This window comes from Grampus griseus, assembly GCF_964374135.1.
Source record: "Grampus griseus genome assembly, chromosome: 6".
Taxonomy (NCBI): Eukaryota; Metazoa; Chordata; class Mammalia; order Artiodactyla; family Delphinidae; genus Grampus; species Grampus griseus.
The window spans coordinates 22,278,121-22,303,358 of NC_139000.1; the positions used below are offsets into that span (position 1 = coordinate 22,278,121).

General features: G+C 38.8%; 1 protein-coding gene across 2 annotated transcripts in view; it reads left to right on the forward strand.

Moving 5' to 3' along the window:
- LPAR1 (lysophosphatidic acid receptor 1) overlaps positions 1–25,238 on the forward strand; it is a 162,698-nt gene that overhangs the window by 58,040 nt on the left and 79,420 nt on the right. For both annotated transcript variants that reach the window (XM_082656839.1, XM_082656840.1), the window contains exon 2: positions 19,431–19,590. In XM_082656839.1, the coding sequence (XP_082512965.1) occupies positions 19,546–19,590 (45 nt within the window). In that variant the 5' untranslated portion in view covers positions 19,431–19,545. The remainder of the gene's footprint in view (positions 1–19,430; positions 19,591–25,238) is intronic.

Consider the following 25,238-nt stretch of genomic DNA (forward strand, 5'->3'; position numbering starts at 1 on the left):
TTATTATCGCCTCACAGTTTAAAAAAGGCTTCTTTTCCTGTCTATATTCTGCTTCTGTGATAAACAGCTTCAACAACAATCGAAAAAGATGCCAGATATCCACTGTTACATTGAAAACCCTTTCATAAAAGGAAAATAGGAGTTTGAATACCATTCACTTGAGAGTTAGGGAGGAGCCCTTTTTTGGTTTATTTGTTATCATGGTTACTGAGTTATTGTGAACAGAGAGGAGTCATTTGATTCCCTTTGCTTCACATTCCTGATTTCTTCCACAGGGTGATATGTTTGAAATGTTGCTCACAGAATTGTTACATTAATGAATGAGGCCATCCTTTCCTTGTTGACCTCTCAAGTGGGCAAAAGCATGTATGTGAATTCTCAGGAAAACTACAGTCTTCACATATCTTCAACCCAGCTGGGAATAACTCATTCTCCAACACAATACTAGTTTTCTTTAGATTTCCCTCTATTACCTACTCTTTTAAAGAGGTATTGCCAAGAAGGACTTCACTAAAGAAAAGTGATATCTATCGTAGCAGGAAAGGAAATGAAATTTCATTTTTTCCCCCATGGTGAATTAGATACTAGGGTTGTATTCAACAGGTTTGATTTTTTTTTTTCCCCCTTAAAACTTTGGGCAGGATCTATAAGTCTAGATTTAGGATGTACACTGATTTTCTTTTTTTTAAAAGCTGTTATCTCCGACTTAATTAGAAGTTAGTGAAGGAAACAAAGTTTCTTATTTGGTTCTTGAACTCTGAAAATAAACAAAAATTTCATATTTTTGAATAGCACACTGTGGGCCAAACAACATCTGGAAGAGATTATTCTCACTAGTTGGCAGAAGAAATTTCATAATCCACCGCCTCAAAGAACATGGTACCTTGTCACATTTTCCCTATATATGGGAAACAAGACATTCTTAGGACCACATTTGTGGGGTATCTGCCCTTTTCTTTGTTCTGCATTGAATATAAACGTGTCTCTCTACTACTATAGTGTTTCTTTAGCTTTTGGAAATACAGCAAAACTTGGTGGGATGTTGCTGCCTGCACTGTTTACTGTGGTCCAGATTTCTCCTTTTTCAAAAGACCTTTTCGGCAGCGTGCCTCCTATACTCTGCCGTTTGTCTGAGACGTCTTTTCCTGTCTTCTCTAAAATCAGGCACGTGTGTGTCTGGGATAGTCATGTAATTTGTAACAGTAACTTCTAACTAGATTAAAATTTTTTTTCTTTAAATTCAGTTTCTTCTTGTGCACATCTATTCTTATGGTTAGTAGTGACACAGGAACACTCTCTTCCAATTAAACACATTTTATTGTAGATCATGGGGCTTCTCCTCCTCCCCCACTCCTCCTTTCTCAAACTTACAGAAAAGTTGCAAGTGCAGTACAAAAATGCAAAGAACCTTTTATCTTGCCAAGTCAATTAGGAATGAATTACTGACATGATGTCCTAACACTCTCAAGTACTTTATAATGTATTTCCTAAAAACAAGAACATTCTTCCACATAGTCACAAAACAATCATCAGAGTTCAGAAATTAACATCATTATTATACTATCCTCTAATATTCAAATCCATTTACGTTTTCCCCAATTGTCTCAATAATACCCTTTATAGCAAAGGATTCATTTCAGAATCTTGCATTGTGTTAGTTGGTCATGTCTCTTGTTATGGGGACAGTTTCTCAGTTTTTTTTCTTTTATGACCTTGATCTTTTAAAGATTATAGGATGGTTATTTTGTAGAATGTTCCTCAATTTGAGTTTGACCCTGTTTTTTTTTTTGTTAATTAAACTCAGATTTTGAAACTTTGACAGGAATATCACAAAAGTGATGCCATAGTCTTCTCATTGCATCCTATCAGGTGGCACACAATGTGTATTTGTCCCAATTTCTGGTGATGTTTACTTTGATCACTTGATGAAGGTAGTGTCTTCCAGACTTCTCCACTGTAAAGTTACTGTTTTTCCTTTGTAAGTAGTAAGAATTTTGTGGGCAAGTATTTGAGTCTATGTAAATATCCTATTTCTTGTCAAACTTTTATTAGCTAATTTATATTATAATGAACTCAAAGATTCCTATTTTATTCAAAGTGTTATAAATCTGTTCTGTCATTTATTTTGAATCTCAAAAATGTCCATTTGAGGCCAGGAGGGGCCCTTTAAGCTAATTTCCTTGTCTTTTTAACTTCTTCATAATTCTTTGAGTGCTCTCTTTCTTTCGGGCACAAGAAGATGTTCCAAGTCATTGTATACTTCCCTGGCCACAGCTCTGGACTCAGGCGTTTCTCCAAAGAGCCTGGTTCCTTTCAGTAGAGAATGGTATTTAGAGACCAAGATCGAAGTGCTAGGATACTCATAGTTTTTGGGGTGCCACTACCCCCAGACCTCTGACTTGCATACACACACATGTACACCCCACCACACACTCTTAAACCTCTATTTTTATTTCTATAGCTCTTGAAAACCATGAGTCTGTATCTCTCTCTCCTCCTCTGCTGGATGCCCCTTTACCTTTTATGCTCTGACAAGTGCTGTCAGCTGCCTTCCCATGGGGACATGCTCCTTACCTCACTTAACCTCTGACACTCGGCATTGGGCTGCCCTTGCGTTGTTACAAATATATGTATATATTATAGTTAGTGCTCAGATTTTCTTATAAGCCAGTGTTTTCCTTTCAAGGAAAATATTCTTTAAATATTGTATTTTAAAAATCTGTATCATAGCATTTTTCTTTATTATAAGACATGCTTCGTATTAATACTTTTTATCGGGGACGTACATGAAGTGCATATATTTAAAATGTGCCATTTGATTTGTTTTGACGTGTGTATATACTCTTGAAATCGTCGCCACCATCAAGGTAATGAACATATCTACCACCCCTCAAATTTTCTCCTGTCCCTTTGAAGTCCTTCCTTCTGTTACCTTACCCTCCCCTCATATTTCCTGGCAATTACTGATCTGCTTTTGGTCACTATAAATTAGTTTGCTTTTTCTATAGTTTTATATAAGTGGAATCATACAGCCAATGCTGTGTTTTGTTTGGCTTCTTTCACTCAGTGTAATTATTCTGAGATTGGTACATGCTTTTGTGTCTCTAACTAGTTCATGTCTTTTTATTGCTGAGTAGTAATTCCACTGTATGGACGTTACAGCAATTTGTTTATCTGTTTGTTTGTGAATTGACATTTGAGCTGTTTCCAGTTTTTGGCTATTAAAGATAAAGCTACTGTAAACATTTGTGCTCAAGTCTTTGTGCTGACATACTTTCTTTACTCTTGAGCAAATACCTAGGAGTGAAATGGCTTGATTGGATAGTAAGTGCATATTTAATTTTAAAAAAACCTGCCAAATTGTTTTCCAAATTGATCCTATCTTCCATTCCCATAGCAGTGTGTGAGAGTTGCAGTTGATTCATATTCTCACCAACACTTGGTATGGTCAGTCTTTTTAATTTTGGTTATTCTATTGATATGTAGTGGTATTTCATTGTGGTTTTAATTTGTTTCTTCCCAATTGCTCTTCTGTGCTTATTTGCTGCCTGCATAATCTTTGGTGAAGTGTCTAAATCTTTTGCCCAGTTTAAAAAGTGAGTTTGGTTTTTTACTGAATATTGAGATTTTTAAAAATACATGTTGGATACAAGTCCTTTATTAGACATGATTTGAAAGTATTTTCACCCAGTTTGTGGCTTGTTTTTTAAATTTACTTAGTGTCTTTTTTGTTTGTTCGTTTGTTTGCGGTACGCGGGCCTCTCACTGTTGTGGCCTCTCCCGTTGCGGAGCACAGGCTCCGGACGCGCTGGCTCAGCAGCCATGGCTCATGGGCCCAGCCGCTGCGCGGCACATGGGATCCTCCCAGACCGGGGCACGAACCCGTGTCCCCTGCATCGGAAGGCAGACTCTCAACCACTGCGTCACCAAGGAAGCCCCTTACTTGGTGTCTTTTGAAGAGCAGAAGAACTTTTGATGAAGACTAGTGTTTCAGTTTGTTTTTTATGGATCATGCTTTTGATATCTTTCCTAAGAAAAATTTGCCTGATCCAACTCCGCAGAGATTTTCTCTTATGTTTTCTTCTAGCAGTTTTATATCAATAGTCCTAGGTTTTACGTTTAGGTCTAATGAGCTAATTTAAGATTACTTTAAGTTAATTTTTGTGATTTGAATTATGAAGCAAAGTTGTTTTTTGTTTTGTATTCAAATAAACAGTAGTTCAGCACAATTTGTTGGAAAGGCTCTTCTTTCTCCACTGCATGGCCTATTTACCTTTGTCCAAAATTTGTTGTTTATATAAGTATAGGTCTACTCAACTTTCTATTATGTTCCATTAATCTATTTGTCTTTCTTTAGGCCCATACCACACTATCTTTATTCTTTATATCCTTTAATGTCTATTGGGTCAGTAGTGACCACCCCTCTTTTGTTTCTGCCATTAAAAATTTGTGTCATCTTTTTTTCCTAACCAGTTTGGTTAGAGGGTTAGCAATTGCATTGATTTTCTCAAAGAAACAGCTTTTGGGTTTATTGCTTTTATCTTCTGCTATTATAATATTATTGTTGTCTGCTGTTATTCACTGTTTCCTTTCTTTCTGCTTACTTTGGGTTATGAGATCATCTTTTTCTGGTTTCTGATGGTCATTTATTTGAGACTTCTTTTCTACTATAAATGTTTAATGCTATCATTTTCCTCTTCGACACTGCTTTAGTGGCACCCCATAAATACTGATGCTTTGTTTTTTTCTTCATTCAAAACACTCAAAATATTCAATTCAAAATACTTTCTAATTCCTCCTTCAATTTCTTCTTTATTGCATAAGGTATTTAGAGAGATGATAGTTTTCCAGCATTTAGTGATCTTCCAAAGATCTTTCTGTTATTGATTTCTAGTTTAATTCAGTTGTGGTCAGAGACCATACTTTATATGACTTGAATCCTTTTAAATTTATTGAGACTTGTTTTATGGCCCAGAATATGGTCTATCTTGGTACCAGTTCTTTTTGCACTTGAGGAGAATGTGTATTCTGCTGGCACTCAGTTAAGGGTTCTAAAAATGTCAGTCAGATCAAGTTGATTGATTATGTTGTTCAAGTTCTTGTTATCCATATTGATTTTCTGTTCTATCCGTTAATTACAGAGGGGTATTGCAATTTTGGCTGTAATTGCGGATTTATGTGTTGCTCCTCTCATCAGTTTTTACTTCATATCATTGGAAGTTCCCTTATTAGATGTATAAACTTTTATTATTGCTGTGTCATCTTGATGAATTGACCCCTTTATCATTATTAAATGACTTTCTTTATCCTTGGTAATGTATTCTGCTCTAAAAGCTACTCTGCCAGATATTAATATAGGCACTCCAGTTTTATTTTTAGTGTCAGCTTGGCAGATCTTTTTCCTCTTCCTTTTAAACTATTTGTGTCTTCATATTTAAAGTATGGTTCTTGTAGGTAGTGTATCTTGTAGGGAGTTGGGTCTTGCTTTTTTATCCAGTGTGACAATATCTGCCTTTTAATTGGGTTGTGTAGACCACTTCTTGTGTGTATGTGTGTGTGTGTATTTTGTTATGGTTTTATTTAAGTCCATCATCTTGCTCATCTTGCTGTTTGCTTATTTGTCCTGTCCATTCTTTGTTTCTCATTTTTTCTTTTTGCATTTGGTTTATTTTATGATTTTTATCTCCTTCTAAGCATATTAGCTATAATTCCTTGTTTTGTTTTTAGTGGTTGATTCAGCATTTATAGTAGGCTTAAATTTATTTTAAGGTATATTTATTTAATTAAATTAATTATATTAAGTGATATTTTCTTAAGTGATACTTTTAAGTGATATTATAATCCTTTATAGTATACAACAGTATATTTACTTTTCTCCCTCCTAACTTTTCTAAAACTTTTATTTCTGTAATAAATCCCATCATTAGTATTTTTGTCAGTTGTCTTTTTAGCAGCTTTATTGGGATATAATTCAACTATTTAAGGAATACAGTTCAGTGGTGTTTGATATATTCAGAGCTGTGCAACTATCACCACGGTGTTAGAAAATTTTCTCCATCCCCAAAGGAAACCCCACATCTGTTATCAGTCATTCCCTATTTATTCTTTCCAATCCCCTGGCAAACAACTAATCTACTTTTTTGTCTCAGAGATTTGCCTAAACTGGGCATTTCATATAAATGGAATCACAGTATTTGGCCTTGTACGACTGGCTTTTTTCACACAGAATAATGCTTTTAAGGTTCATGCATGCTACAATAGCATTTATTATCATTTTATTTTTTTCTTGCCCAGTAATATTCTATTGGTAAGTCCCCTACATACGAACCTTCAAGTTGCAAACTTTCAAAGATGCGAAAGTGCATTTGCATGCCCAGTCATGTTAGTTAATGTGTCTGGTGTGAACTACTGTACTTTTCAAGGTACTGTACTGTAAGATTTAAAATGTTTTCTTTATTTTTCGTGTTTCTTTACTTTTCTGTCTTTCTGGTTCTCTCTTTTGCGGTACTCTGTTCTGTGAACTCTCGCTGCCTTGAGCTTCTTGGGTTCTCATATCTGCCTCTTTAACTCAGTAGGTTCTGTGGATCCCACCTGGATTTCCCCCGTACTGTGGCTGGACACTCTTGAGGCAGGAAGCTGGGGCAATCATAGGGCTCACCTTGTTCTTTTCCCGCTTCTTAGATGTCCAGTATTTTATAGTTTCTTTTTTTTTTTTAGACACACAATCATCAGGTCCCTGTTACTCTATCTTAGCCCTGTACATTACTTTTCTGTAGAAACTTAAAATACTCATACCACCTCAGGGCACAATAGATATATATGTATAATCTTGTTGTGTGTATGTGTTTCCCAAGTGGGAGTGATATACAGATACCTAATTTCAGTACAATTTAATTTTTATTGTCTGTATAAAATTGAATTGCATGTGAACATAGTTTTAATAACTCAGTTGGCAAGCACTATATTATTAGATAGTTTCTACAATTTTCTAGTAATATATTGCATTAAGCCCTCTTGTAGCAAAATCTTTGTCCTTTGTTAACACTTTCCACAGTATAAACTCCTAGTTGTAGAGTTACATACCCTCTGATTCAACGTACTTTTTAGAATCTTGATGCAAACCATACACACACATACACACATCCATATTGTATTCCAGGAAGATTATAACAGTTTATCTATACCAGAAATACATTTGAGTGCCGATTCTCTTACGTTGTGGCAAACACATCAGAAAGCTGTCTTCCAGGCATAACCTTTTTATGTTGAGGTACGGTCTTATTTTTATTTTTAAAAATTTATTTTATTGAAGTATAGTTGATTTACAATGTGTTAATTTCTGCCTTATGGCAAGGTGATTCATATATATATATATTCTTTTTCATATTCATTTCTATTATGGTTTATCACAGGATATTGAATACAGTTCCGTGTGCTATACAGTGGGACCTTGTTGTGTACCCATTCTATATGTAATAGTTTGCATCTGCTAATTCCAAACTCCCACTCCATCCTTCCCTCCATGCCCCCCAACTTGGCAACCACAAGTCTGAGGTACAGTTTTAAACGGCTCTTCTTCAATTCAGGCCCTCAGAATGGATTTTCATTTACTCTCTGAAAAGAACTTGAAATTTAAGCTACTGGAAACCTTAAGTAATGGAAGATGCCTCTGTCCACAGACTCCTTTGCTGTTAGTTTTCTTCTTTTTTTAATATATTTATTTATCTTTGGCTGCATTGGGTCCTCGTTGCTGCGCATGGGCTTTCTCTAGTTGCAGCGAGCGGGGGCTACTCTTCGTTGCGGTGCGTGGGCTTCTCATTGCGGTGGCTTCTCGTTGTGGAGCACGGGCTCTAGGCACACGGGCTTCAGGAGTTGTGGCTCACGGGCTCAGCAGTTGTGGCTCACGGGCTCTAGAACGCAGGCTCAGTAGTTGTGGCACAGGGGCTTAGTTGCTCCATGGCATGTGGGATCTTCCTGGACCAGGGCTCAAACCCGTGTCACCTGCATAGGCAGGTGGATTCTTAACGACTGCGCCACCAGGGAAACCCTCCTTTGCTGTTGTTTACTGTTATTCTGGGCTGAATACTTTTCTTACCACAGCTGTAGACTTCTGCATTCTGGCCAGCTATTTTGACACTTTGCCCCCATCCGCATTTGCTTTCCCTTTTTCCCTCTTTCCCTTCCCCTTACACCCTTCTATTCTAAGTAATCTGGGAATTACTTCTGATTTTAAAACATGCGCTTGCTCTTAGAAGGAACTATCCCCCAAGACTCCTCCATTGGCTCTGGTTGGAAGAGTCTAGCTCAGCCTGAGGGTTGGTTATAAAGTTGTAATCTCCTTGTCCTGAAACGTGTGGACTGCAGCCGCTCCAGCATGGCTCAGAGGCTCGCTCCATGAACACTCCTCAGTAGAAACGTATCAGCCCTATCTATGCTTCCACTTTCTTGCGTGGAACTCTTGATTACCGTTAGTCTTTTCAGGACTCTGGCTCTGGGTCCCTGTACAGCTGGCTGAGTCAAGGCATGCAGATACTAAAGAGATCAGGAGTTTAGACACTGTGGGCCTTGGGTAATGGAAAGAAACAGGGTGGTAGTAAGTAAAGAGTAATTCTTATTCAAAGAGTAATTCTTTTAATTGTCCTGTCTTTCAAGAGGATTTTCTCAGTCTTTTGAGTTGACTTCTCTTCCTTTGTTCTCATCACCTAGTTCTTCTTGCTCTCTCCCTTACGATTGAGCACCATTCTTTTATTTTTTTTTGAACTTAGAGGGTGTGTTTCTCTTTTGGCCAATTTCTGACCCATTATTCCTAAACTGCAGATTTCCCCCATTTTCTAAATAATATAGCACAAAGTAGCTTGAGCTTAACTGTAAATAGAGCACGGCCAATACATCCTTGGACCTAGTAGTGACAACGTTCTGAGATTTTTCTGAAAATTGTGTTTTTACCATTCCTGGTTATTTTGACAAGTTTCAGGATAGCATCGCTCCCCAGCAGGAACACTTTCCAAAAGGGAAAACTGTATGTCTGTCAATACAGTCTTTGAAATCCAAACAGTGAGTTTATTTAAATACGTTTTGGCCAGTTCCTTCCATCTGTAGAATCCTGAACTCTGAACTGTTAAAATACGTGTAAAACAGTGTGACTGTGGTGCTTGTGTTTCTTTTGTGCAGGCAGCGCGCAAGCAGGATGGTCTAGCTGTACTCCTGCCCTTGAATGCATTAGCTGAGTGCCACGTGGAAAGAACGGTAGACTTTTAGGCCAAATGTAGGTTTGATTGAAAAGCTGGAGAAGCAAATGGAAAAACTGATCCTATATGTGGAAAAGGAAAGATTTTTAAGAGCATGAAATATACTGTCTTCAGTGAGTATATTGAAGCAAGATCTTGGGTCTGATCCTTTGAAGAAGAAAACTGCTGCTGCCATAGGTAGAAGGTGGTATTTTAAAACAAAACATGAGGAAATTATTTGGTCTCGCAAGTGCTTTTCTGACTTCCTTGTTCTAAATCTGCATGTGAAGCAAATGGACTCTGAAAGTGATCACAGCTTTCTTCATCCCAGCTGGACCATTTGCCTCCCTGGTTTTATGGGAAGCAGTGGTAAGGATAGGAAGCTCAGATAAAAAAGTGTAGCACTGCCATCCCTTTGTCACCCATTTCCCCTTTCGCTCTTTAAATTTGGCCTGAAATTCCTCTTTTAGCAACTTTAGAAATAAAACAGTATTGATTGACTCTCAAAAGGTGAAGAATGTTTTCTTTCTGCTTGCGATTTCCTGGAGTTTTTATCTTCGTTTATTACAGTGACATGCATTTCAGTCATATAGCTTTTCTTTCAGTAGTTATAATAGCTGCATTTTTTGGTCACCGTTATTATCACAGATATCCTTGGTTTACATGGATTGAGAAGAAGCTCATGCCGAGGCTTTCCTGAGCACATTAATTTGATTTGACACATGGTTACATTATTTGCATGGTTACATTACATTACATCCATTTGACACATGGATGCATTATGTCATCAAGTGGAGATTTCAGGGTGAAATAAATCCTGATTATATTTAATACACGTGCCTTGTTCTTGCTATTGCAGGTAAATGACACCTTGGCCGAATGTATACTTTTTGAGTCATTCTATATTTCTGACAAAATAATGAAAATTGCTTCTGTGTCTCGTCATCTGTTGTGGCCAAGCTGATGACTGTGTCCAGCCTAAGTTTTTCCCTTTGTGATTTGATTTTTCCCCACTTTGTTTTTTAATGGGAATTCTTTTAGCTCTTGAAGTTTAGTTATTTAACAAACCTGCCTTTTAACTGTGGTAACATATAAATGACATGTAATTTACCATCTTGATGGTTTTCAAGTTCAGTAGTGCTAAGTATATTTACATTGTTGTGAAACAGATCTTCAGAATTCTCTTCATCTTGCAAAACGGAATCTCTCTACCTATTAAACAATTCCCTGTTCCCTCCTCCCCCAGCCCCTGGCAACTACCATTCTACGTACTGTCTTCTATGAATTTGATTGCGATAGGCACCTCATATAAGTGGAATCACAAAGTATTTGTCTTTTTGTCACTGGCTTATTTCACTTAGCATAATGTCCTCATGGTTCACCCATGTTGTAATATGTGTCAGAATTTCCTTCTTCTTTAAGACTGAATAATATTCAATTGCATGCATATACTACGTTTTGTTTATCCATTCCATCTGTCCATGGGTTGCTTCCACCTTTTTGTCTATCATGAATAATGTTGCTATGAACATGGGTGTACAAATCTCTCTTTGAGACCTTGCTTTCAATTCTTTTGGGTATATATGCCCAGCAGTAGAATTGCTGGATAATATGATAATTCTATTTTTATTTTATTTATTTATTTTTTCAATTTAATTTTATTTTTTAACATCTTTATTGGAGTATAATTGCTTTACAAGGGTGTTAGTTTCTGTTTTATAACAAAGTGAATCAGTTATACATATACATATGTCCCCATATCTCTTCCCTCTTGCATCTCCCTCCCTCCCACCCTCCCTATCCCACCCCTCTAGGTGGTCACAAAGCACCGAGCTGATCTCCCTGTGCTATGCGGCTGCTTCCCACTAGCTATCTGTTTTACGTTTGGTAGTGTATATGTCCATGCCACTCTCTCACTTCGTCCCAGCTTACCCTTCCCCCTCCCTGTGTCCTCAAGTCCATTTTCTAGTAGGTCTGCTTCTTCATTCCCGTCTTGCCCCTAGGTTCTTCTGATAATTTTTTTTCTTTTCTTTTTTTTTTTAGATGCTATATATATGTGTTAGCATACAGTATTTGTTTTTCTCTTTCTGACTTACTTCACTCTGTATGACAGTCTCTAGGTCCATCCACCTTACTACAGATAACTCAGTTTCATTCCCTTTAATGGCTGAGTAATATTCTGTTGTATATATGTGCCACATCTTCTTTATCCATTCATCTGTTGATGGACACCAGTTGATTCCATGTCCTGGCTATTGTAAAAAGAGCTGCAATGAACATTTTGGTACATGACTCTTTTTGAATTATGGTTTTCTCAGGGTATATGCCCAGTAGTGGGATTGCTGGGTCGTATGGTAGTTCTATTTTTAGTTTTTTAAGGAACCTCCATACTGTTCTCCATAGTGGCTGTATCAATTTACATTCCCACCAACAGTGCAAGAGGGTTCCCTTTTCTCCACACCCTCTCCATCATTTATTGTTTGTAGATTTTTTGATGATGGCCATTCTGGATAATTCTATTTTTAAGTTTTTGAGGAACTGCCATTCTGATTTGCGTAGGAGCTGAACCATTTTACATTCCCACTGGCAGTACATAGAGATTCCAGTTTCTTCACATCCTTGTTTATTTTGTTAGCAACCATTCTAATGGATGTGAGGTGTTATCTCATTGTGGTTTTGATATGTATTTCCCTAACTATTAGTGATGTTGACTATCTTTTCAGGTGCTTTTTGGCCATTTGAATATCTTTGGAGAAATATTTATTCAAGTCTTTTAATTTTTAGTTCGGTTGTTTGATTTTGTTGAATTTTCTTTATATGTTCTGGATATCAATTCCTTTTTAGATCTATAACTGCAAATATTTTCTCCCATTCCATGGATTATCTTTTCACTCTTTTTTTTTTTTTTTTTGCTGTACGCGGGCCTCTCACTGTTGCGGCCTCTCCCGTTGCTGAGCACAGGGTCCGGACCCGCAGGCTCAGCGGCCATGGCTCACGGGCCCAGCCGCTCCGTGGCATGTGGGATCTTCCCGGACCGGGGCAGAAACCCGTGTCCCCTGCATCGGCAGGCGGACTCTCAACCACTGCGCCACCAGGGAAGCCCCTTTTCACTCTTGATTGTGTTTTTGTGCACAGAAGTTTTAAGTTTTGATTTAGTGCATTTTATCTATTTTTTCTTTGATTGTGTTCTTTAAGCCTAAGAACTTATAATCTTTTAAGAAAAGTTTACTTTTATTGTTAAATAACTTCCGTTCCATTTGTTCTTCCAGGGGTACCAATTATTCTTATATTGAATCTCTATTTTCTGTGCTCCACAGCCATAATTTCTAATCAGTCTAGTAACTATGTTGAGTATAAGCGCGTGTGACTCTTCTTAAGCTTGTCTTCCGTGGCGTTAGCTTGGTTTTCTGTAGTGGCACTTCTGCCTGTTGTAGTTTTAAATACATTTTTAGTTTCGGCAGTGATCTTTTTTTGCTTTATTTTTAAATCAGCGTTAAAATGATTTAAATGTTCAAATGTTTGAAATTTAAAGTGTCAAATAGCTATATGAGGCTTTCTAAGGAAAAGGAATTCTTTTCTCTTTCCCTGCCATTTACCTTCCCCATAGCTACCATTTTCAGTTGGTTTAGCTGCTTCATTGGGTATTTGCATTGCATCACTAAGACTTGTACTTTTTGATACATCAGTTTCAAGTATTGATAGACATCCTTCGTGGAGGATGTGCTGCATGCATACTCCCCTCCTGTACCTCTTCATCCTGATATAGTTAGGTCGTGATTTTGATCAGACCATATTCAGTATTAGTGTTATTATGACCTTGTTAATGTCATTCACAGTGGAGCCATTTAGAATTCAGGTAGAATTCTATGGATCCTTTTCTTTTTCTGTAAATTCTTCTCCTTTAAATTTTAATTATTCTTCTTACGTTTTCTTCGTCTTCTTCTTATGTTTGCTTATTATTTTTCTGTGTGCTTATTATTTTATTCTATGTGCTTAGGATTCTACGTGCTCATTCAGTCGCAAACTCTGTCAGTTCTAGAAATATCTCAACATACCCAGACAGATGGTTATTCTGCAAACGTACTTTGTGAGTCCACTTACCTGTCATCCAGCGATGTCCTTTCACAAGTAGGCCAGGTATTCCCTTTAGTTTTCTCCTGAATCGAGCTCCTGTTCCTGTATCCCATGCCTTCATTTTGATTAGTTTCCTCCCTGTTTTGCAAAGGACATCCTGCAATAAGATTGTAGACTGTAAATCACTTTCTTCATTGTCCATTGTCTTCTAGCTTCTAGATTGCTGTTGAGAAATGCAGGGACTTTCTGGTGGCTAATCCTTTGTTTATGAGCCCCCCCATCACTTTCTGATCAGTTACAGGAATTAAAAAAAAAATCTTGTGTTTAAAAAAATCATGATAATGTGCTTACCGTGGGCATATTAAAATCGATGCAGGTGGGCAGGTATGCATCAGTGGACCCTTACAGTCAACAAACTTAGGACTTGTCACTTTAGGCAATGTTTTGAGTTTGTTGTTTGATCCTCCCCCCGCCCCCGTTCCATTTCCTTTATTTTTTTTTTATTCTGGAATTGCTTTTATTTGGCGATTAGATCTCCTGGATTAGTCCTCTAGCTTTCTCATTCTTACTGTTCTATTTTCCTTCACTTTGTTTTTTGGCTGTACATTTTGGGCAAGTTTCTTAACTTTATATTCCAGTCCTTCTCCTGCACTTCCACTGATTGGTTTTTAAGTCTCCTGTTTGTTGTTTGAATGGGTGCAATATCTTCTTCCTGATGTTACTGTCGTTAAGGTCTTTTCATCTACTCAGATTCAAGAGAAGAATCTTCCAGTCTCAGGCTTTAGATATAAGGCTGGCTTCAGATGCTTAAGATAAATAAATAGATAAATAGAAATAGAGAAATACTGAGAAAGACAGGCTATAGCTCTGACCTTCCTCTATCACGTCATCTTGTCCGTCCAGGCTTGAGGTTGAGAGTTTCTTCTGTTTGGTTTCTGCTGAACTCTATAGAGTAGAGAGCTCTCTGAAGAAGGATACACACATTTCAAGTCTGAAATTTTTTCCTGTCTGATCTAAATGGCTCTATTTATGTGTAACACTTTCTAAAATTTTGAGGGTCAATGTGTCCATTCCTGGTTTCAGCATTGATGGCTGCTTTCCTCCTTTAGTACTTTGTGTTCATCTGTTCTGTTTTGAGAATGGAAGCTTTGAAATCTTTAGTCATGTAGGCCCCACCCAAAGCTCTGGTTTATCTTCTGCTTCAGTAATACCATTTTCTGCTTTTTCATTCTGTTTTCTACTTGATCGACTGCCTTCATTCCAGTTCATAATTCATAATTTTTTTGTTAATGCCGACTCATTTCTGATCTCATGTTTTTCTAAAGTTCTCTTTTATGTAGTATACCTATTTCTTAAGTAAATATTTGCTCTGATTCTATAGTCTTCCTTCTCTGGAGCCCCATGATATTTTTCATTTGCCTGGTGGATTTGGATTTTTCTGTCTCTTATCCTCAGAGAATGAAGTCTATGCATATTCAGTATCAGGTATTACCCTGCACTCTTTCTAGAGACTGAAATGAGTCACTGTTTGACTCAAGTCCAGATGAAGGAAAAAGGTTAGCTTTATAGTAGATAAATTTGCCGCTTAGAAATTCATCTTCCTATGAGGCCTAGGAAAAAAGCCAGCATCGGCTCCAGAAGTAATCGAAGGGAACATTTGCCTCAGAACCAGAGACTTTTTTTTAAGGTATTTGGTGTGGCACTCAGTAATTAGCAAGATCATTGTCACTTGGCATGGCTGCCCATATCAGAAAGCCAGCTGGTAGTGCTTTCTTCCCACATATTTTCTGGGCCAGTCATTATGGCCACATGTAAATTAGAAGTAAATACAGCCAGAGATTACTTGCTCAGTTGGAGCCATGAACCCCTTTTAAGGAGCTGAGTGTATTTTAAATGTACTCCAACACTCCCTGGCTTAGTTCACTCCAGCCGTCATCCCTCTGAACAGGGAGCATCATTGTGAGTCTATTGGGGTCTCATTTACTTATTTTATGTCCACCTAATTACAGTTTCACATGAAGGGAATGTTGAGCCTTAAATGTTCTCCAACCTTCCATATTGATTCTTTCCAGTTTATTTCTGGAAGTTTAAGCAATAGCTGGGATCCATCTGTGGCTTGATTCAGGGTTGATTGATCAATGTAGGGTTGATTCAGGATATTTCATTTTCTTATATTCAATTGGTTATTTTCCGTTAATCTAGCACAGAACCATGAGCCTATGTAGCTTTCTTACTTGTAAATGGTATTTTATCTATACATTTTTAAAAATATTATTTTTTTAAATTGAAGTATAGTTGATTTACAATGTTGTGTTAGTTTCAGGTGTACAACAAAGTGATTCAGTTATATATACATGCATATCTATTTCTTTCAGATTCTTTTCCCTTATGGGTTATTAAAAATATTGAGTAGAGTTCCCTGTGCTGTACAGTAGGCCCTTGTTGGTTACCTATTTTATGTGTGTGTGTATATATATATATATATATATATATATATATATATACATTTCGAACTATAGGGAGGGATTTTGAGGTAATTCATACCCAAAGACTGTAAGATGGATGAATGGGCAAGTCAACAGGTGACAAAGCTCATATTCTGCAAGTGAGTGGCATTAGATGTAGTTTTGCAGTTTTGAGAAGAATGATATAGATTAGAAGGCATGCCTAGAATGGAAAGTGGGGACAACTAGGGAAGAAGGGAAGGGGCAATAGTGACGGCCAAGGGCACCTGCGGTTAATGGAGCTGACTCACACTGCTTTGTGGTTTCCTGTACCTGGAGCTCAAGCAAAGGAAGTAGAGAGTTACGGTGAGGGCAGGCTATAAGAATTGCAGGGCAGGTATCTAAATACTTGGAAGAGTTCAAGTAGGGATGAATTTCTTTAAAAATTCCGTGCAACTCTGTAGTTAGCAGTCTGGGGCTCTGGGAAAGCAGGACACAAGATGTCAAAGTAGTCCAGCTTACTTGGCCAGAGACTGAATGGCATCATTATTTAGGATATTGTCTTTTTTGTCATCACATCTCTTCCCCCATGATTTGTACAGTTTTGTAAATAGGCTGGGAAGTAAATAGGTTTCATGAATGTAATTTTAAGACATTGCTCCCTGAGAGAGCTATTTTATACCCTTTGAGGTAGTATTGCTTAGCTCTTATATTTTAAGAGTTAAGTAACCATATCCCATCTTACAAAAGGCTCTTATAATGTAAGAATAAGTTCAACATACACTTTTATGAATCTTCTAGTGTTATACACTATTATCTCAGAAATAAAGATCTCTTCGTCTGAAAAAAAAAGGTTTAACAAAAGCATCAAAACTCGGTATGTCTTAGATGCTTTAGGGGAAGACAGTTAATGTTCTTCTTCAAAATATGAAACTAACAATCTGTACTATCTACTATGTAGCTCAGGCATGTGTCACATAAATCAAAACTAGGGGCACATCATGGAAGTTTTATATGGATGAGAGCAGCCCAAGGTGCTCTCCTTCAGGGTTTGGGGAAATAGTTACTCTGCAGAACGTCTGACTTGCATCCTGCTTCCTGAAGGACTTTATGAAATTTTTGCTTAAAAAATCTCCAAGCACTTTCTCACTGTTAATTTTTGTACACTTGGAGGGTTCGTCTATGGAAAGGCCCTGGGGTGGGTCCTTGTTCAGGTCTCTGCTCCATCATTTCCTGACCACATGACTGGGAACAATGCATTGGGTTTCTCACCTATGAAATGAGTTAACAATATCTGCCTTAAACTGTATGTGAAATGATTGTGCCAGTGCTCAGCATCTAGTAGGTGTTCATTAAATCTCAGTCTCCTGTCCCTCCCCCTTTTGCTGTCAGCAGTGATGCCATATGGCATATTTGTCACATCCATTTCGATATCCCTTTCCCGACTGCAGGCTGGGTGCCCAGCATTCACCTTTTGGGCAGCTCTGTGTACTCTGATTATTGAAAATATTTTATGATTTTATCGCTTAATGATTTAGCTCGGCAGAAGTGATATTGGGCCAGCACACAGAGCGTGAGTCTTTTAGAATAGAATCTCACTTGCCTGCTTGTTTTGCTTTTTGGTTATCATTGTTTATATATTTATATATTATATAATATATTTATATATTCATCTGTCCACTCCACATATAATAGAGCAAGAAGATGTGAATTGTCAATATGTGAGAAGGAAAAAGGAAAAATACAAAAGTAGAGGTGGCACAACATGGTACCAGAAATAAGTTCAGTAGGAAAGAGTGCACCATAGGGCCCTGTAATTTTCCCAGGGTAGGCTCGGCTCTCTGGCACCCCTCATGAAAGAGGAAATACACTCTGTGGATGTGTGCCTTTCTCCTGGGCTGTTACTTAAAATCACAGTGTGATAAACAGCAGGTATTTTTCCCTCTAAAACTGGGACTGAGGAGAACATCACTGTTGTCTTAGGGCAGCTATGGAATTTTGTGTGGAATGTTAGACCAAAATGTGGCTTGACAGCTTTACTTCTTATCTATTAATAAAAATAGTCACTCTGGGGCTTCCCTGGTGGCGCAGTGGTTGAGAGTCCGCCTGCCGATGCAGGGGACACGGGTTCGTGCCCCGGTGCGGGGAGATCCCACATGCCGCGGAGCGGCTGGGCCCGTGAGCCATGGCCGCTGAGCCTGCGCGTCCGGAGCCTGTGCTCTGCAACGGGAGAGGCCACAGCAGTGAGAGGCCCGCGTACCGCAAAAAAAAAAAAAAAAAAAAGTCACTCTAACAGAAAGGTAGAGGAAGAAAATAGGAAGGTGCCACAGTTCTAAACAACTAAAACCTAAAGTGATTAAAACTACAGTATGAAGGCTAATACACAGAGACAGGATAAAAATCAGAATGTAAGGTTCAGAAATCAGAATGTAAGTTGCTGCCAAACCGTGATTGTTTCTTAGGAAACAGTTCTTCTGAGGTTATGTGACTTGCTCAGTGTAATCCAGCTCATAGAAAATAGTGCCAGAGGATTTGGCAAAGACTTGGGTTAAATATCCAACTCTGCCATTACTTAACTGCTCAAGACTTGGATCTTGTGATCCTGGTTCATAACTTTTACTATTATGAAGAGTATCCTTTGCCGATAGTTTGGAAGTATTCCAGTGTTATCTTGCATGCTGCTGAAACCAGAAAGTATATTTACAGACAAAAGCTCCCTGCGGGCAGGGGCAGGCTCCATTTTATTCATTGTGCCCTTAGTTCACTGTAGATGCTTCATAAATATCTTTTGAATAAAAGAAAGAACATTGTAAGATGGTATGAAACCAACCTAAAAATGAAAATTTTTCTTAAAATGAATGTATTTTCTTAAATTCTTAACCTGGAAAAAGGTCCCCTTCTGGACTAAATTGCAATGTGGAAATTATCGCATAGGTCTAGCATCCTCTCTCTAAGGGTGTCGAGAGGAATTGAGAAATGTACTCTTCCTCATACGTGTGGAAGTCTGGTTTACAAAGCCCCCCCCCTCCCCCAATCCAAGTACTTCACTTTTTCTTGTGACCGACTCATGTCTATCACTTTGGGGCGTCTTGCCTTTCTTTAATCCTGAAAGTGGTAACAAGTTCCCTAAAGAAATGTAAACATGGAACACATTCACTTATGTCTCATCTGGGACTTGCTCGCTGCTCTAGGGCTGGTTCTGCCGTTAATGAAGAGTAAGGTTCCAGTCATCTCTCTTCTCCAACCCACAGGGTTTTTCATCTGCTAATGGGCAGGGTTGAACTGGGTGTCTCTAAGACCCTTGATACTATTATTCTTTTTGCCCTTTGTCTATAAACTGTCAGCTCTTAATTGTGAGTCACTCAATTCCTTTGTTATTTAATGACAGGATGGCTCTTCCCTCTGCCCACTCTCCCTGTCTTCACAACTTGAAATCACCTGCCCAAAACATCTAGCTATCATACCAAGTTGGATTCAGACTTATGAAAATACATCAACTGATTTGGATGAGTGGTACAGAAGTCCTCCCGTGAGATGTTAGATGCTCCCTCCCGGGTTCCTCTTTTCATTAAGCTGGTAGTTGGCATTTGGTATAGGGGATTTTTCACTTCCCGTGGCCAAAGGTACTTCACTCTCATATGCTAGTCCTCTGAGGCTGACGGTGGGTTTTCCTATCCTTTTCCAGGTACACAGTTGCTCCTAGCATGACCGTGATCTGATCAGCAACCACGAGAATCTGACTCCCGTGTGGGGTGCCTTAGTGCTGGGGCCTGGTCACCGCCCACAACTCCAGAGCTGCCATGGCTGCTGCCTCTACGTCCACCCCTGTCATTTCACAGCCCCAGGTATGTGATTCAAACCTGCATAGGTTTGGGCTAATCATAGTTTTGTTGAGTATTTCAATTGAATTTCAGAAAGTGTGTTTGACTTTGGAGATCATGTGTCTCCTTTGAAGTATCATTTGGTGGGGGATTTTTTGAAGAGTATTTTTGTGAGGGAGGTGCTTATGGTTTTCAGTGCCTAGGGTGTCTGGCTGTTACCGTAGGCATCAAACTCCAAATCAAGACAGTCAGTAGTAAATCCTGCTGTTGGCTTTTTTAGGGTTTATTTTGGAACAGATCTAATCTTTTTTTTTGGCTGCGTTGGGTCTTCATTGCTGTACGTGGGCGTTCTCTAGTTGCGGCGAGTGGGGGCTAGTCTTCCTTGCAGTGCGTGGGCTTCTCATTGCGGTGACTTCTCTTGTTATGGAGCACGTGCTCTAGATGTGTGGGCTTCAGTAGTTGCAGCACGCGGGCTCAGTAGTTGTGGCACATGGGCTCAGTAGTTGTGGCTCGTGGGCTCTAGAGTTGTGGTGCACAGGGCTTAGTTGCTCCACAGCATGTGGGATCTTCCCAGACCAGGGATGGAACCCATGTCCCCTGCATTGGCAGGCGGATTCTTAACCACTGCGCCACCAGGGAAGTCCAGAACAGATCTAATCTTACAACAAGTTTTCTGAATGTTGTCTTGATGTCCTCCTCCTATAATGATGATTATTTTGTCTTGACCTGTTCTAGTAACTTTGAGAAGAAAATGCAATTCCAGAAACTTCTGAACCACAGTAATATGAGTTACTTTTTCTGTCCAGTGAAGAACAGTCACATGGCAAGAACATTGTTCTCACTGTTTTACAGTCTGATCTATTCAAGTATTAACTGGACTCTTTCAGTTTCAGCAGGCAGCATGGTATAGTGGGGAAACAGACTTTGGAGTCATTAGGCCTGTGCTCACATCTCAATTGCTGGATAAGGTGCCTTAGTCATGCTAACCTCCCACAGCTTCCATTTCTTCTCATGTAATCATCTTTCACAGCATGGTTATGGGGATTAAAGGAGAGAAGCTATGCAAAGCATGTAGTACTCAACAAGTGTGGTTTCCCACTTGCTCTTCCTTTGTCTTCGTCTCTTCCTTTTGGACTGTGACCTCTGATCGCATTCATGAGAATCACTTCTAGGTCAAGGTTGAAGAAAAAAGTACACCTTTGAGAAAAAGCCATATTGATTGAAATTTGAATCATTATGATACAAAATATTGTTCCATACTTTTTTTTCTTTGTATCATTTTGCAGGCTAAATTTTGTATATATTTCTTTTTTTTAATTGAATACAAGTTTTATATGATATGGGAGCCTTCGTAAGGAAATGAAGATCTGAAGAAACAGACCTATGTATTTTTATGCTGGGTGGGGTTTTATTGTTTTTTTTTAATTTTTTTTTTTTAAGTACAGTTGATTTACAGTATTATGTTAGCTTCAGGTGTACAACAAAGTGATTCAGTTATACATATATAGAGAGAGAGCGTGTCTGTGTGTATATATATATATATTTTTTCAGATTCTTTTCCCTTATAGGTTATTACAAAATATTGAGTAGAGTTCCCTGTGCTGTACAGTAGGTCCTTGCTGTATATATTTCAGGTAGGCGTGTGTGTGTGTAAAGAAGGGGACGGAGGGAAAGGAAGGAGAGGGAGAAAGGAGGAAGGAGCATTTCCACTTTATTTACTATAAATGCTTTTCTTCTCTGAAAGACCTTGGAATTTTATCACATGGATAGTCGTTGCTGTTCCTTAACATTATAAAGTTTGTATATCATTTTCCAGGATGTTTAGTGTTATCACCATCATGTGTATTTCTGTTTTCTGGTAAATGGATCATTGTCTTTTCAACACCTCATTTACTTTGGGTGTTTGGTTTCCATTCCCCTTAGTAGAGTTCTTGGTGCCCGAGAGAGACATGGTAAATGGGTAAAAAGATTTACTGCCTGTTACCGGAGGTCACCATTTCAAAGTCCACTGCACCTGTTCCCTTGCAATGACTATTCTTAGCCTTTTGTGGAGTGAGTTAGGCCCTAGTACAGGTTTTCTAGACAGGTCGTTTCAGCATCCCAGTCTCACCGCTCTCTTTTGTCAGCATTTCCAACAGCATCATCTTATCTACACGTCTTCCCTCTTACACAAGCTACTATCAGCCGGTGAGTAATATAAATATTTTTAAATGACTCATTTAATGAAAACGTTTAGCACTGCCCTAGGTAGAAAGAGGTCATATTTAGTATAAACACTTGGGGAAATATATACTCTTGTAAAGTCTCTGTGGGAAAGTAAATTGGTCCAGTCACTCTGGAAAGTAATTTGACAGTATCTGTTAAAATTATAGACCTTTGCACATGCCCTGTTCCCATCTTGGTACCTATGTTAGAAACATGTGAGTCCAAGGAGATGTGCAGGAAGATATTCATTGACACATTCGTTGAAGGCCAAGAAGTACAAAACTTTCTAATATTCAATAGTAGGAGGACTTAATCAAGTTGGTCACGTTGATATGATTTTAATACTGCAGTTAAATGATGGATATCTGTCTATCTGAGCACAACTCTGTCTCCTCAAGATATCTTGTGGAGGGAAAAGAAAGCAAGATGCAGAATGATACTTACAGGAAGATATCATTAAAACTGTGAAACAAAACCATATGTTTTTAGGGATAAACATATGGTACATTAATGTAAATGTGTATAGTGAAAAGTCTGTAACACACATTGCCAACGGGAAAGAGATTGTCCCCAAGAGGGCAAAAATTGGATCTTGGGAGATGAAAAATCCCTCCAGAGCTTAACCTTGCCTGATGAAATCCTATTCCTTAATTTCTCCTTAGGGAGAATTTGAATTTAATTAAAATTTCCTCCTTGAGCATCACCAATAGAAAAAAAAAAGTTAAGAAACACTAGTCTAGAAGGATACACAAGGCTCTTCAGTCACATTGCCTAGGTTCAAATCCTGGCTCCAGTATTTCGTAACTGAGCCTGTTGGGGGAGAGGAGAAAAGGTATCCACTCTCTCAGTGCCTTGGTTTCCTCATCTGCAAAATGAACATCATCATGAAAAAGCCGACTTCATAGGGTGGTTTTAGGGTTGAAATGAGATCATGTGTGTAGAGCTTAGAACCGTATCTGACATATTGCTCAATACATCTCAGTATTGTTCAGCAAGCACTGTGGCAGGCCTAGGGATGCAAGAATAAATAAGATAAAGAAGGCTTTTGCCCTGTCAGAGTTGATAAATGTAGTGGGAAATACACAGATAGGGAAACAAAAAATTAGAATGCTGTGTCACAAATGCTATGATACAGGAAGAATGGGTGCTCTGTGGATAAAGTGGAACACCAGAAAAGATGTGTAGAATCAGGGGAGGGGCTTCTCGAAGGAAGACTGCCAGGCTGGGAGCTTGTGAATGAGGATGAGTTATTCTGGTAAGGGAGAGGAGACAGCCCGTGTGAATGTCAGGCGTCCCAAGGTGAAAGCTCACAGCATTTGCATGTGAGTTCAGGGGTGGTTGCCGTATACTGGGGTATGAGGTTGTGAGCAGTGATGTCTAGAGCCAGCTCTGCCCGCTTACAAGATCTGACTGTTCAACTTTAAAAGGAATTTCGTGAGCCAGTTGACTTCATGCTTATAGCCTGAAATCAGCCAGGGTGGAGTATTTACACCACAGAAATTGGCAAACACAGGCCCTCATTCCTGAGCACCCATTGTTAAATACTTATCGGCATACTTAAGGTTGTAGAAAAGGTAGATGTTTTAGGTTACAAAGTTGGAGAAGGTTGTGCAGGGTCTCGGAAGCCAAATGAAGGTATTTAACATTAACCTCAAACAAGCCTGGGTAGCTCGTGTGTCTTAGAGCTGGGTTCAGACCTTGACTATTAACAACTGTGTTGAAGCAATTAATTAAAGAATCTCAACCAGAGAAGTGAGTCCCATGATTCTCACCATGTGTTGGGAGCAGTAGTAGCTTCTGATAGTTGGGGGAACTCAAGCCCTCTCGGAAGGAGTCGGCTGTAAGCTGGGGTGTTAGGTCACAGAGAGAGGCAGCTTACCCTTCCGGAGAGATGCAGCTCATTGGGTCACTTGGTTCCCAGGATCCTTTCGCCCATGATGAGCATCTTGATTATATGTCAACTCTTCACATGTAATTTGTGCAGTCAGATTTTAATCCGAGGCTGATTTGCCCTTGCCCCCAAGCCTGTATTCATTGTAGTCTCTCCTATTATCAAGTTTTCCCCAGGTTCAGAGAAGGTAAAAGTAATTTAAATACAGCATCTCCTTAGGCAAGGCGTAATAAGCTGTTCACTCAATCAGCTTCACCCGGTATTGTCTGGCACATCAACTTGCATTCTTTTAGAGTGAATTCAGGGACCTGTGCAAAGATAAACCCACATTCAAGTGTGAAAGGCCTGACAATCCTTTCCTAAGACAAAAACAACAATTTTAAAAAAAAGCTTTTGGTTTTGTTTGGTACTCTATTCATTTGGTAACAAAGAGCATTTTTCTAATCAAGGCTGCCTATTACTAGATATAAACTAATTAATATGAACAAAATAGCTGGTGATTGTTTCCAACAATAATAGGGAAGAAAGGTTCATTGTCACTCTTGCTGGAATTGCTGTTTAGTCAGTGAAAGATACGCCTGGTGCTTTGAAGTGGGACAAGTTTGTATTCCCTGCTTGACTCCTGCCTAGACTGTAAGATGGATTTTTGTTTGCTCATGCTGAGAGAGACAGCACCTTGTTCTGAAGCTAGATGAATACTGAGGCGAAACTGGGCTAGCAGCAGCAGGAAGACTGTTTGTCGCTGCTTTGTTGTTCTGCTAGTCCAGATAAAGAGCACCCAAAGGAAGCTCTGGAGATGTTTGCAGACAGGAACATGCTCATCCTTTGGTTAAACGAATGCGCTCTTACCCTGCGGGGATGGGAGAATGTAGGGGATGGAGGTAGAATAGGTAACCAATGACCATTTTCTGTTTCTAGAATGCTGTTTAGCAGGACTTTAACGGTGGTTCATCCAGTTACTGTGGGTGGAGTATGGATTAAAAGTTTTATTTTCTTTTTGAATGGAGGGGTCAATAGTTCAATCCATGAATGGGTGGTTTGGGCTCTCTCAAACCGACCGGTATTAGAGATCAGAAGAGGTGTTTAAGAACTTCAAAGGCGTTCGGATCTCACACCTGTGATTCCAGTAAGGAAGGAATCTTTGCCATCAGTATTTCACAAGGTATTTCATTCTTTCTCATTTGCTAAGTGGCTGTCTTGGTTTCAAGCCAAGGAAACGAAGATATTTTGATCCCTTCAAGTGATGTCCCGTAGCTTTCATTAAAGATGTGAATTTGGATAGATGCTTAATGTCTTCATCTTTATCAACAGATTTGTTCCCCTAGTTCTTACCCAGTTCTCTGATATAACTAACAAGTAGGTCTCTACTTGGTGTCTGCTGGAAGACAGGTGTTTTTGAACATCATTACTGATAGGTTTTTAGAGGTTTTATTTCTGACATTAGAGAGTGGATACATTTGGATTAAAGCAGTTGAATTCCTTGTTCAGTGGGTTGTGTTTTTTGAGATTGAAAGACTTCTGTTTTGTTTTTTGGTTCTTTTTTGGAACTTTGTATTATGCAGTTTTCAAACATTCA